Below are 15368 nucleotides of genomic sequence, written 5' to 3' on the forward strand. Positions count from 1 at the left end.
TTGTGAGATTTATATACGCAAAAAAAAACAAAAACAAAATGAGGTCATCACCTAATTTGCTCTACACCATGTATGTGAGAAGATATGCAGCATGATCAAACAAAATCCAGATGTTCTCGAGGTCATTTTTTGACACACCTCACTCCCCCTTGCATGCATGTATTATTTACATGCAGTGTACATGCATTTCTATGTGCATATTTATTTCTGACCCATTAGCTGCATATGAGGTGTTTATTGGGTCTGATTGGTGTAGAGGACAATCTCGACCTCCTTCGTTGGGGGAAGCGCGCCAGCGCCTGCGCGCGCGCGCGCGCCCGCGCTCAAGTGAAAGCACACCTCCCGCGCTCGAGCGCAGAAAGCGAGGCACGCGCGTCGCTCGCGCACCAGCCAGGACACGCTCGCTCGCGCTCGCGCTCCCCACACTCACTCTCACACACACACACACACACACACACACGTTATAGAGATGCAGTGATGACCAGAGTCGGTCTTTAAACCGCGTTTTTTTTAGTTAAAAAAATAATAAAAGTCATATTTATTGTTTATTTCTTGGTGAAAATGTTTTCGGAGTGACCAAAGGAGACGTTTGGAAATATTTGTTTTGGATATTCGGCCACTCGTGAGGACTATGATGTGGACATTCAGACGCCACGACGGATGACATCCGGATGAAGATGAACACAGGTGAAAAATTCAATCAAATACTTTTATAAAAATTTGTAAATGTCGTCCACACGTTCTTTAGGGTTTTTTTAGTGTGTACATTTACATCCCTCAATCTCTCTATTCCTCACAAAGAACAAGAAAGAGAACAAGAAAAACGTTTACACCAAACTTTTGAGTGTATACAAATATAAAAAGAATTGTGAAGGAGAAATGTAAAAAAAGGGAAAATGTACCTAAGTGCTGCTGCTGCAATCATAAAGACTGTTTGCTTTCAATACTTGCAATAATCTCACACTTTCTCATGTTGTCTCTGGTTACTTTTCTACACTAAGGAGTTATAATCCCTCCATCCCAGGTGTCTTCGAGATTTGTTTCGTGTCCGGTTTTGACCTAAAGAAATTTTGGAGAGTTTTACCTCACTAATAAATAAAGGTGGAATAATTACACGTTAAATCCTGAATGTGAAAACGTCTAGCGTATGGAATCGAGTGTATTCAAGTTTACCAGCCTTCTTTTTGTGTCGAAAAAAGACACAAAATCTGCACTGAGAAATCCCCTGTGGTATCATAAACCCAATGCCTAATATCCTGATTGTAATATACATTACATTCAGATGAGCGAGATTGAGCAGATTAACTTCAGAGCATTGCACATTTCTCAAAACATTTCCACTGATCCCTTTTTTTTACGTAAACACCGTATACATGCAAACGACTGAATGTGTGAGATGTTTCATCAGTCCGTTATTCACCCTCTGTGATTCCTGTAATCTCTCTCTCCGTTCCCCTCCTCTCGCTTATCACAGCTGATACACCTACCACCTCATTATCAGATGGCTTATGTTTCACACCAGCCCCAGCTGAGATCATGTCCTGTTGGCTTCACACAACCCAGAGGCCCAGCCGCTGTCTTCCCCCATTCTGTCCTGTTTTAATCAAATTCCTTGTTGCATAATTCATATCCTGTTTTGAACCCAAACGGCTGTATTGTTTCTCTTTTTTATTGTTCTTTGACATTCTAAGGGGGAGGAGGAGGAGGAGGGGGTGAGGGGGTGGTTTGATCTCAGAAAAAAAAAAACAACAACTCTGAATGATTTCTTTTTCATTTGTCGTCATTGAAGGAATGGCCGGGATTCAAGTGAAATCGAAAGAAAAATGTAGAAAAATGTCTAGAATTATAATCGGCATGCAGATACCGCAGCTTTCCTATGCACTTCCTGTGCACCCAGCTTCCAGGAGCGCCTGCTAGAATAGTTAATTTGCTGAGAAAACAACATCTTCGCAGGGAGATCATCAAGTGCACTGGGAGTTTAGTAGGACGTGCGTCGAGGCAGGTACTAAATAACAGGAAGAGGCAAAGGGTGTATGAGTTTTGTTAAGAGAAAGGGTGTGTTGCACCAAAGAGGCCTCAAATTCACATTAACTCTGTTTAAGGATGCTGTTTGGTTTTCATCACCGGGGTCACAAGGTTATTATATCGGTTTCTGTTGTTATACATTCGGGATAGCTGCCGCCTTAGCATAGAATTGCTTTATTTTGTCCGGTTTAGCAAAATGTGTAAGGTGTAAAATAAACGTTTTTCTGGGAGACCTTCGTCAAGCACAGTAATGTTTCTCCCAACAGGGTATTTGCAAGTATTTATTTAACTAAAATGATTAAACGAATTATGAAAATTAATTTTTTTAGGATTATAAATGATCATGGCAAGTAACCATCCATGGGATTAGAACAGGAACTCAAACGTATTATGTAAACTCATAAAGGTTTAACTATGAATAGCAGCAATCCTTTGACCTCATATTGTATCAAACCTCCAACTACCTAACTTAATTCTTTCCTCCATGTTTTTTTATTTTTTACAGATTGTCAGAAACATATTCAAACACCACAACCAGAGATCCAAAGTCGTCTAGCCATTACAGTGCACTCCACCCTCATGTCAAGACCTTGTCTGTCTTCCCGAGGTGCTAAACCTCCAGTTGCTCCAAAGCCAAAACTCTCTGCTCAGCAAGAAGGTGAACACAGCCAATGCATTGTTAGTAATGGAGACGTCGCATCAGAATTGGAACTAGCACAGGACAGTGAATCGGAATCCACACAAGATGAAGCTGACCCACCGGGCGAGACCTACGGTGAGGACAATTCTAAACAGTTAGTTAACAATCATGATGGTACTGATGATAAAGAAACAGAAGTCCTGCAGATGGGGGTAGAAGAAAGAGATGAAATAGATGGAGAAGAAAAGGAGAGCAACTTTGAAGTTGTTAATGAACCTCTAATGAATGAGGTAAAAAATGTTAGTGTTTCAGCTGCTTTAGACCACATCAAAGAAACAGATGATACACACCCACAACCAGTCCCAGGTGATCCTGATGATACAGCAGGTGATCCTGTTGAGAAAGAGACCGCCATGGAGTATCAAACAAGGGATGAATCAGAGGCTGTCAATAGCAATCTGAGCCCTTATGAAGAAATTGAGGAGTCTCCTTCAAATCAGGGCAGTACTTATGAAGAGATAGATCGTACCGAGGAGCTTATGACAGATACTGCTAATGATATAGAGGAGCCTTGTTTTAATGACAAAGAGTCCCTTTGTGGAACCTCAGTAGATACTACAGCCAATAAGTTAAGTAAGAGTAGCACAGGGGATTCCTCAAATGCACCGGCTGGATTTTCTTCCCAGGCTATGAATGGCAGTCAGCCCTCCCTGTGTGAGGAATACCCATATGATGTCATCGGACCTCTGGATGATACCAGTGCATGGCAGCCAGAACGTGCCACCAAAGACGAATCAGGACGCTTCAGATTCTCAGAGAGAGCAGAGGATGTGTTTGAGCCTTACTCGGTCATAGAGGTGGTGCCTGCTGATCTAATGAGCACCTCAGATCCCGAACTAGAGTGTGCAGATGAGGACTGTAGCGAAGAGAAAGCAAAAATGGCAACCACTCAGGAGCCTTTTTACGTTTCACCCGATGATGTAGCAGAAGTAGAAGAAGATGAGGGTCAGGTGGAGGACAATGAAAATTTACTTAATGAACCATTGGAGGAGGAGCTTAAGGAAACTTTAACGAGAGATGAAGTAGATGAGTATGCCAACATAGAAGATTCTCTTTGCCAGGACGGAGACGATCAGCAGCTGGAGTGTGCGTCGTCTGAGGATTATGTAGAGATAGGTGATGAAGATGAGCCCGTAGACATGAAACGTAAAACGAAAGGGAAGAGCATGAAAGAGCGCTCAGCCATTCGCAGGCAAAGTGGTGTGAGCAAGAGAAGCAGCTGCCAACCACGGCTTAGACTTTGCGATATAACAGTGCCTCCTGGCCTCGACTTGGGCAGGACTCCTGAACTAACAAATCGTTTAGTGTTCGCCCACACCACCGAGGCATTTGAGGAGGACATAGAGGACCTCGACTGCCACATAGTGCCTTTTTTTGAGGACTCTGACTCAGATAGTGATGAGCACATTTACGAGGAGGCAGGCTTTGACTCGGAAGGAGAGAACTTTATCACTCTGGACAGAAAGACCATTGTGACTCGCTCACGGTCACTTTCTGGCAAAGTACCCGGATATGTCCCTGAGACTGTTCCCGAGGAGACAGGCAACGAGTCTCAAACTCATGACTACTATACTGTGTCCTTGGACCAAAATGGAGATCTATTGAAAGTCTCCGATAATTCAGAGTCCAACCGGAAGATCCATTCGCTGAACTCTAGACGTTTCCTGTTCACCCCACGATCTTATTCTGCAGAGGGCAGAGACATAACACTATCAGCCCATTTGGAGGGCAGTCATTCACCCAGAGTGGACAGAGTGAAACGGACAGATGACACTCTTTCTCTACCTTGTGTCATCTCTTCTTCTGGCAGCTTTTCTCAAAGAAGCCATCAGTCTTCTAGTGGTGTGTCTACACCTACATCTCTTGTTGACATCCCACCACCCTTTGAGCTGGCTTACATCACCAAGAGGCCTATCACTAAAAGTTCACCATCTCTACTTATTCAACATGAATCTAACGACAGGCCGAAAAAGAAAAAGACTTCATTTAAGCGTTTTCTGGGTCTTAAGTTCAGGTGGAAACCCGACAGCAAATCGCACACTGATGGCAGCGTACGTTCTTCCAGATCGTCATCTGAATCTAGCCACCATGGCCCTGCTCGGGTAATAGAGCTGGATCGGCGGAGCAATGGCAGCTCCCCTCAGCCTCAGTCCCGCATCATAAAACCACAACGCAACTCAGACTTTCCTGCCACATTTTTGCTTTACAAAGACGGGCAGAAAAAGAAAGGTGTACCCAAAACTTATGGCAGCAGAGGCATCTCCCGAGTCGAGTCTTTCGAGGATCGATCTCGGCCACCCTTCATACCACTCCCACTCACCAAACCTCGATCCATCTCCTTCCCAAGCGCTGACACTTCCGACTATGAAAACATTCCAGCCATGAACTCAGATTATGAGAATATCCAGATTCCGGCGGGGAGGCCCACTCGGGCCGTCACCATCACCGAGTTCTTTGACGACCAAAATCGGACAGCAGCTGCAAACGAGAATGACGGTTATGTCGACATGAACATCTTTGCAGGAATAGAGAACAAAACAAACGCACAAGAGCAAGATACGGAGAGGTATGAACCAGTTTCATTTACTTTGCTTGTTGAAATGTGCATCTTTAAATGTGATACCAACTGGTAGTATAAATTTGATACCAACTGGTAGTATAGTATAAACCGTATACTTTTTCCTACAAGCTTTCGGATGTATAGAAGACTGAGGTGAGTGAGATCTAAGAATTGTCATAATCCTAAGTAGACATGGCTTGAAATGATTAATGCATGATGTAATATATGTGGCATAAATAATGCATAAGGCATATATGTAGTGTTTAAACACTTGATGCCATTCCATACCATTATATACACCAGGAAAATAGAGTTTATGGCTCTTCTTCAGTATAAAGGCATCCTAGGAGGGTTTTTTTTCTGTCTGTATCTCATACTGAAAACAAAACACGACTGAGTACTGACCAAATTTTAGATACAAACAATAAAACATAATGGATTTCTAGAGATGTGATGCTTTAGGTATATTCTTGAGTTTCTAGCACAGGAACAGCTCATATACATTTTATGATCACATGACCTACTAATGATCGTGTACAATAATTTTGTATTAAAGGGCAGATTAAAGAGGATAGTTTTTTTTTTTATTAGTATGATCTCCATGCATACACGCCATGTTTTTAATTGATCTACAGATCAATTGTGTCATGTGAATCAATTATAAATATTAGAGACATCTTCCAGCAGTGCTCAAGACTCAAGTTTAGAACTGCATGTAAGTTTCTCAGTGGCATGTTAGCACACAGGAGAGTTCTCATGTTGGGAATGTTGAAAGCTTTTCCTCCAAACACAATGGCAGTACCATCACAGAAGTTTGGAGGAAGCATTGGCCAAAACAATGTAACAGGAAATGGGATCAGTGCTTGGCCGGTCTGATAGCTCTGCCTTCACCTCTCTGTCTGAGAATACTCCTGCTAATACTTGCAGAACAAACAACACCGTGTTAGCGGCTCAATTGTAGACTAGTTTCCTAGCCAGATTTAGTCAGTGATATTAACGTTTTTAATATATATAAGTACATTTCTGTACTAATGAACAGGAATTTCTCATTATTTTATCATTTTATTTACAGTGCACCAAAGGTCAATTGGATTTTAATCCCTTCTTAATCGAATAACAGTTTTCGGCATAATCAAACTTGAGCCTGTAGCCATAAACAGCTGTGCAGGCGAATAACAAAACGTATTACTCTTCGTATAATATGCTCAGTGGTTACGATGGGGTTTGATTAATAACCCAAGTGCGACAACATGGATCCAGATGTGAATAAGCTGCTAGCACCTGCTTTCCCAGGTTTCCAATCTGTGTGGTACATTAGAAGAGCAGCCTGCAGGGTACAAGATCGTTGGGTTCAAGAAGATGAACTGTGCTTGCCAGGAAGGCTTATCTCATTTTCTCATTTGTTGGATTTTGCGGTTCTTCTGTTCGTAGTAACCTCAGTGTATGCACATAGGAGGACCCCCAGATAGAACCGGTGTTAAAAACGAAGAAAGTGGATTAGAATCTGAGGTGATTTTTTACTTTTATTGCTGTCTGAGGTCAGAATGATAAGAGGAGAAAATACGAAAGGACACGCAAAAAGGTTACTAAATTCATATTCATAAGGACATCAATAGATATGGACTGGTACACTTGCAGTGCTTGTATTGTTATTCCATTAAGCCTTTTCACACTGCATTATTCATATTAATTATAATGCAGTTTGACTCTTATTGAATCTTGTTGGGTTTCAGGCTGTAAAATCTGTGCATGGGAAGGGTCAATCTCTAATTCGTCTACGGCCGAATTGCCCTCTCTACTCTCCCTTTTCCTCTGTATGAAAACCCTGGAGTCATCATTACACCTCTGGTAAATGATCTCTACTGGTGACACAGACACTAACCACTTTAAATAGCCACCAGGCATCACTTTAATCCACTTTAGTCATAGGAGCTTTGAAGAAATTTGCAGAAATCATTTTCAGTCTTGCCGTGAATCATTCATTTTGTTTAGCACTGAACGTACAAAGACCCTGAAACAGTGGCACAGGGGCAATCCATGAACGCCAGTCTTCATACATAAGACTCTGAGAGATAGCAGCTATATATCTGGATTGCAATTTAGACCCTTTTGCGGTTTTTGGTAAAATACAGCCCGTATCCGAGTCTGTATCTTGACGGAAGCCTCCACAGTGTTTATATGTCACTCCTATAGAGAGCAGTCCAGGGAGCCCGAGGGTCTTTTATCCTGTTGACATTATTGATTTCTTTCATTGGATGTCCACAATCTTGCAGTGTTTTTTTTTTTTATGCTGACTGCCCTGGAAAAAGGACAGGCCCTTTTAGCCACCCTTCGTCTAGCTTAGATCCTTGGAAACTGGAGCTGCTTTGACCTGCTTTTGTTGGCAGAGAGACGATTTTAACACCCTCGCTGAAGAAGTTGACATGGCAAAGGCTCACTGACAGGAGTGATCAATAATTTTCACACCCTGTTCATTCAGAAGGTTCGTCTTGTTGGGCTCGTTATAAATTGTACCAGGGCTGTGATTAGGAGACTGTCGAGGCATAATGGCATCAATGAAACACTATTAGTTTATTCACTGCTTTTGCAAGTGTGACTTTTTTTTTTAACACTTCATTGGTCATTTTAACCACTTCCAGTTGTAGTAATTCTGGTTAGTCAGATTACAAAATACAAATAAATTTACAAATGTAAATATATAAGGTGTTTTATTTAAAACCGGGTTATGCTGTTTATGTAATATATACAATTCAGGTGTGGCTTGTCAAAGTTAAATACATCTTGGATTTTTCCAATCCAGGCAAATGCATAATCTCAAAGCTGTGAAATGGGCTCTCAGAAAAATATACTATAATAGGAATTTGAATGCACATTTCCCTCACCGTCTATAGGAAATGACTTTGAATTTGGCAAATTTAATTTCAATAGTTGCTAAGAAAAATGAACAGAAGCAGGACAATATGCTGGATGAGAATGACATGAGCAATCTTCTTTCTTTATTTAGTATAGAGAATATTTTGACTATTGTTGTGGTCCTGGACCTACAATAGAGAGTAAATATTATGCTGAAGTAATTCCAAGAAAACCAAAGGAAATATTCAGCGACTTTAACAATGGCTTAGTAGTTTGACAGCTATGCGACTTCCTTTGGTTTAGAGCAGAAAAATGTATTCCCGGTTCGATTTTTTTTTAATTATCAGGTTTAAGATGAGCTCAAGATTAAATTATTTGACACGTATGCAATGAAACATGTTTGAATCTACAGGCTTTTCGTGTTAGATGCCTGAAAACTATAGGAGATTGACTTCAGAGTTCAGTGCTATCAATCCGTCTTTACGCATCGTGTTGTCCGGTCCGTTCCGGATCATTCCTGGTGCCTGAAAATCTGAGCTCATTACCAGGTGGTTCCAAGGGAGGAAGCATGTGTTTACAGGAAATGCTAGACAGGGGCTAGGAGACGGGGTCAGCGGGATGGGGTGGAGACAGGCAGCACTCGTTTCCCAGACTCCCCTGCGGCCCTGGACAACGCAAGGTGTGGCACAGCCAGGAAAACCGGCTCTCGGCAAAGATGTTGTTGTTGTCATGGTTCCCAGCCCTCTGCATGTTTAAAGATTTTATTACAGTAGTAGTGCAACGGACTGACTTTTATGGCATGCTGTGTGACTTGGTGCTGTAGCTCCTGCAGTCTACAGCCTGACTAATCCTTTCAGTCAAATAATCGTAAAGAACATTCAACTGAAATGAGAATTTCAGACTTTAAACTATAAACTTTATCGCAATGGGAACACCACAGCAAGAATTAATTGAATTCTTCAGTTTTTCCCTTTTTTTATTCACCATTTTTGGACTTCAAACCATTTTAATGATTTGTGTTGAAGAAAATTTCATAATACATACATAAATAGATACAACTTACTGTATTAGCTTTTGCTAAATTTTTTTCATGAAAGTTTTTTATAGAGAATAGTATAAAATATCCTCATGCAGGAGTAGATGTACGTGTGTTCATATATTCAGTTGTGTATTCAAGTGTATTCAGTTGTATAATGTCTGATGTTTCTTTTAAAAAGTGAATAATTTTATATATATATATGAAATTCATCTAAATGAGAAGAATTTGAACATCACTAAAATTGATTTCAATTGAAGGATTTTGATTTTGTGTGTGACTTGCATTATCCATGAACATTTTTGCATCCACGTGCCCATCAGTGAACAGCTGAAAACCTCAACTATAATGAATGGACAATTGTTGTCACTCATAGTAGGATGGTTCTTCTTAAATGTTGTTCCTCATACCATCCCAGACAGTTTTTCTTTGCCATTCGCTTGCTAAATCGTGATAAATATGTAGGGACGCTGAAATGTATATTCTCACTCAATTCTATAATAATTTCTGTAAAGCTTCTTTGAGACAGTTACCATTGTTAAAAACAATATACAAATATACAAAATTGAATGATCATATTTGAATATATTTAAATATGAATATACTTATATACACTATGTTTTTCTTTCTTATTCAATAACAAATTTTAGCTTTGCTTAGCAGTTATATTGCCTGTACATTTTTATTAACACTCGAGCTGCTTCTCATCCCTAAAAAATATCACACAAACTTACACTTCCATTCTCCATTTCTGTTTTAAACACACATTACAGTACTGTACTTGTCCTAACTTAATATTCACCTACTCATCATTCTCCTCCTGCCATTATCTGCATTTAAATTTTCTCTCTTATGTTAACTGAAGTTGGTAATGAAGCCATTCCAGCAATCCTTATCTTCTGTAATAGTGCTCCTACATGGATTGGAAGATAATAGCAGTGGCGGTTAGCATTTAAAGTTGAAGCCAGTTGCATTACAGACTGTATTACAGGCCTTTACCCCAAGCAGAATGACGAAAAAGCGCACAAGGAGATGTTATAGCATTGGAAAGCCGTGCATTCTGGCAGTAATTTAGGGGTCTAAATTTAGCTTCTGGCTGTTTTAAAGCATAGTGGATAGAGACGGAGTTCTGGGCTACGTGATTGCACCGGTTTAATGATAATTCTAAGAGGAAAGGAAATGAAAAACGATTATGCAGGAAGTTAAGTGTATATTGGAACAGGATTTGTGTTTCAAAAACGGGCGAAAAACATAAAGTGAATTGAGGGGGTTTAGAGTTAAATTGAGAGAGAGAGAGCGAGCGAGAGAGAGAGAGAGAGAGAGAGAGAGAGAGAGAGACTCTTACCATAACTGTGATTTAATTATGAAGTCTCCAAACAAACTTCTTAATCTCCCTTATTTGTCAGAAAATGAGAATTTAGTGAAGTACACTTCATCACACTGCATGTGGTGTGTGTGTGTGTGTGTGTGTGTGTGTGTGTGTGTGTGTGTGTGTGTGTGTGTGTGTGTGTGTATGCATAGCTCACGACCTTGTGAGGAATGAGAATGAGGTCCAGCTGGGCACCTTAATGACCTTTTGTACACAGGAGACAGGCGTTGTGTCTCAGACACACACACACACACACACACACACACACACACACACACACACACACACACACACACACACACACATTACACTCTCTCACCTGCTGACAGTCGCATCACAGTTCAGCAGAGTGTTAAAATCATTAACAAGTCTCTCAGAGGAGGATATAATTTCCTGATATATGATGGATCTGTGTATTAATGCGTAGTTCATGTTTCTGTGATCGAGTGTGGTAGGGTGTGAGGGCAAGCCGTTCCTGTATGTGTTTGTGCACAAAGTGTTCCAGTATGCTTCCTGTATGTGTGTGTGTGTGTGTGTGTGTGTGTGTGTGTGTGTGTGTGTGTGTGTGTGTGTGTGTGTGTGTGTGTGCGTGCGTGTGTGTGTGTGTGTCAGAGAGAGAAGAAAAAGAAGAAAATCATGTGCTTTTTACTGAAACTTAGGTTAGAACTGAATGTTTTTTGTTTAAAGTGAGAGGAAATTCATGAAAGTCATGTTATTTGCACATAATGTCTTTTCAACTTTCCCATTCAGAGAAAATTTACTATGTGACATGAAATCTTGCATTGTTTAACATCTATGTGTTTCTGCATATGGCAAAATGAACACAGAGCTTATATACAGTCTTTTTATTTCAAGGTTTTAATATATTGCATTATCAATATAAGCATCTTTTATTGATACTTCAAGAAATGCTGGTATTTTGGTTGTGAATGTCTCATATATTCATTATGTCTCGTTATTGTGACCGAATGGCTCGTTATTTCAAAGTATTTTGATATTCTTTCGTCTTCATATCTCATTTTCAAAATCATTGACTTTTTATTATATAAGATGTCATTATTTTGTGTTAATAGCATTTAATCAACTTAAAAAGTCATTATTCTAAGATGTCATATCGTTAGTTTGATTTATTATTTTTGACTATTCGTTTTCCAAGATGTGTCATTGTTAATAATAATAATAATAATAATAATAATAATAATAATAATAATAATAAAAAATAATAATAATAATAATAATAATATCTTAATAATATTAAAATGAATAAAATTATGGACCTTTTGTGGACATAATAAAAATAATTTGCAGCTTGTGTGAAACACAAAAATCTATGAAATGTGGAAAAGTAAAGGTAAAGCACTTGGAAGGATTTAATATGACTGATAGTATATAAAAACATACTACAACACTAAACCTGACCGTTACCTATGCCTAACCCTTGGCCTCTCTGTTTATCTGTTTAGCTCCAATCATAAAATCTGAACACATTTTGCCAGACACTTGAGTGTTTATGGCTGCACAAGCATCTGTGTATTAAGGCCATCCGTGCATATTTGTTCCTTGGGGCCACATCTGTGCTTCAGCACTCTAAGTGCCCACTGAATGCCTACTGAGCTCAGTTTCACCCCCTGCCTGTTAGTGCTTTCCCAATCTGGCCCTAGCCATGCGTGTTACTACTACGAGCCACTGAAGAGATGAAGAGAGAAAATGATTCACACCAGGCTAGTCCAAATGAGAGCAGGGAATAGGTTTCTCTTTGGCAAAAGGATCGTTACCCCTCCGTTGAACATTGGGGTTGCTGTTTAATACAAAATATGCTCTTCTGAGACGTTTATGTGGGGTTTATTTTCACTGAAGAGCCACAATAAGGGCTTTTATGTTGGTAACAGGGGTGTAACACGGCTGCGTGGTGGCCTCTTGACTCTCCGAGCAGTTGGGTTGTGGAGTGGTACGGTCGATTAGCTCAGCGAGCAGTTGGGAATGTTGCTGTTTTTGTCGCTCTCTAAAGTGCATTTAACATGTCAGCTAGAGTCAGTAGAGGAAACCAGCATGGTGTGTGATTTACCAGTTTGACAGACTGGGATTTAGCCATTGGGTTTAGAGTGGAAATAAGAAACTGGAGTTATTCGTAGCACAAAATCAGTATGTAACAGAATTGGACAAAAATCTTTGGGTGGAATTTTTTTACTAATATAATTTATTAATCACATTTATGGTTTTGATTAAATCATATAAAATATTATTTTATAAATGTATGAACTATTTCCATGTATTTAAATCACCACAAGTAAAACAAACCATGACCATGAACAAACTCTATCACTATTGCCTCATTATTGCAAAGGGTTTATTGGGTAATTAATGGTTTTAAGCTATCTAAAAACTTTTTCTAACTTCCTGTTGTAAAGTTCTACATAAAACCTGGACAGGTTCCTCCAGGTGGACACTAGAAAACTAAACACAAGATATTTCGATTTTTTTGCTGTTGCTTAAATTTCAAAATCCACAATGAAGCTGTAGATAAGATGAAGGTAAACCAAATACAGAACCATAAAGCTTTATTTGAATACCTAGGAGATAATGTTACGATGTAACGGAGTGAAATTCTCTCACTCTCTCTCTCTCTCTCTCTCTCTCTCTCTCTCTCTCTCTCTCTCTCTCTCTCTCTCTCTCACTCTCTCTCACAGTGCATACACAGAACCTTTCCCCGTGTGTCCAGCTCCTGCCTTGGATTTTACAGAGGAAGACCACGGGCGCACGTCAGAGGAGGAGGAAGGCAACGCTGATCAGAGCTCTGACAGACAGGTCAGATACATCAGAACATTTATTTGTTTTGTTTTTTGTGTGGGGTTGTTACACTGGGGAAAAAACACCCTGGTGGTAGGTGTTTAATAGGTTAACAAATAGACAAGTCCTAAGTCTATGCATTTACTTCCCTAATAAAAAAGGAATAAAATATGACAAGCATTACTGCTGAAGAAGAAGAATAAATGACAGTACAGTGTAAAGGGCTTTCATTCCTCCTATGCCGTGGCAGTTCCTGCAATAACACCACAAATTTACTTTTTACCCGTATATACTTATGTTGTGTTTTTTTCCCCTTATATGCCACAGTTTTTTCCTCATATTACAACCTTTGATTGTTCTATTAAACAAAGAACTTCATCAAATCAAGTTACATATTTTTATTGTTAGTGTAATGAGCTGTTACTATAGAAACAATTACATAGAATTTATTCATGTTCAGTAGTATGTACATTTATGTACATCTTTTATTCATGTTATATAATATAATATAGGTTGAGATAATGAATATAATAATGTTTAATGAAATCATTATAAAAAGTAATATGTAATTATGTCTATGTAATAATGTAAAACTCTGCCGCTGTACTGAATGCTTTTCCTGTGGCTCATAAATCTAAACTAGTAATCAGATTCTCATACGCTCTCTCCGACAAAAACAAGGAGCCTCCCTCCATAAGTGGAATTCCCTGTGTGTGCACTTTTGTCAGGTTCAGATTCATATTTCTCCTGGCGGCCAATTTCCAAGCAACGGAGACAGTGGCACTCCACCCGTTCCCTCTGCCCGTGCAGTATCGGCCCAGACCCTGGCCTTGTGACGCGCACTTCCTGGTTTTCTTCAGCTTTAAAAAGAAAAGCACATCAAGGGCTGAGAAAGCTCCAGCTCAGCCCAAGATAGCACTATAGATCAATGTGATAGCAAAAAAATAAAAAATAATAGCAAAGAGGTACTCTGAAATGTAGGTTATGCAAAATTCTATATCAATGACTTTGGTTGTACTTCATCAATATGTTTGGAGCAACTGTTATCACATATTTCATCTGGAAATGTCTGAAAAAGTAAAAAAAAAAAAGGAAAAAAAATGAAAGAGAAAGACAGCAAGAGCAAGAGAATGTATACAGAATGTTTACTTTTCACAGTGACCCTGAAACATATTTAGAGTGTTAGTACAAGAGCTGATAATTAGCTTTATAACAAATCAGATTTAAATCAGATCTAGATTGAACCTCAGATCTTAAAAATCTCAGCACAAGGAATTTCAGATCCAGACTATATCCTGAGAATCTCATCTCTAGACTAAATACAGGGAATCTAAGCGCTAATAAATTCAGGAAATCTCAGATCTAGAATATATCCTGGGAATCTCAAATATAATATATGCTGGGAATCCTAGCTTTAGAATATAACCTGGAAATCCCAGCTCTAGACTATATATAGGAAGTCTTAGATCTAGACTACTGTATATTCTGAGAATCTCAGATCTAGACTATATTCTGAGAATCTCAGATCTAGACTATATTCAAAGATAGTCAGATCTAGACCATATTCTGAAAAATTGTTATCTATACTATATCCGGGAAATTAACGACCTAGACTATCATGGGAACCTTAGATTTTGACTAGATCATGGGAATCTCAGATCTTGCCTAGATCATGGGAATCTCAGGTCTTGACTAGATCATGGGAATCTCAGGTCTTGACTAGATCATGGGAATCTCAGATCTTGCCTAGATCATGTAAATCACAGCTATTTATCTTGGCTGACTAGATTGATATGATAGCAAGGCAAAGCGTAGCCTTTGTGCGTGTCACAGTTTTACCTGAAGCTGTTGGATTTGTAGCGTTAATTCAGTCTCTGATGTCCCAGTCACTAAAACAAACTGCCTCGACCTCCTAAATATAGCCATTCAGCAGTGACACGCACACGCAGCCGCCTGTGATTAGCCTGTAAATCAATGGGTGCTTTGTGCTTGCCACGAGCACAGCCCTTCATCCATAATGCATCCGAGCCCGAAAGCA

The 15368-nt window shown here is 39.5% G+C and overlaps 1 protein-coding gene across 4 annotated transcripts in view; it reads left to right on the forward strand.

The window, feature by feature from the left end:
* Positions 1 to 301: 301 nt before the first annotated feature.
* fgd5a (FYVE, RhoGEF and PH domain containing 5a) overlaps positions 302 to 15368 on the forward strand; it is a 37862-nt gene continuing 22795 nt past the window's right edge. For 2 of the 4 annotated variants that reach the window (XM_083533664.1, XM_083533665.1), the window contains exons 1-3: positions 338 to 687; positions 2531 to 5291; positions 13231 to 13348. In XM_083533664.1, the coding sequence (XP_083389790.1) occupies positions 672 to 687; positions 2531 to 5291; positions 13231 to 13348 (2895 nt within the window). In that variant the 5' untranslated portion in view covers positions 338 to 671. Of the gene's footprint in view, positions 688 to 2530; positions 5292 to 5414; positions 5439 to 13230; positions 13349 to 15368 lie in introns of all 4 variants that reach the window. The other 2 variants (XM_083533663.1, XM_083533666.1) reach the window with 2 other exon arrangements.

This window comes from Silurus aristotelis (assembly GCF_946808225.1).
Source record: "Silurus aristotelis genome assembly, chromosome: 28".
Lineage (NCBI taxonomy): Eukaryota > Metazoa > Chordata > Actinopteri > Siluriformes > Siluridae > Silurus > Silurus aristotelis.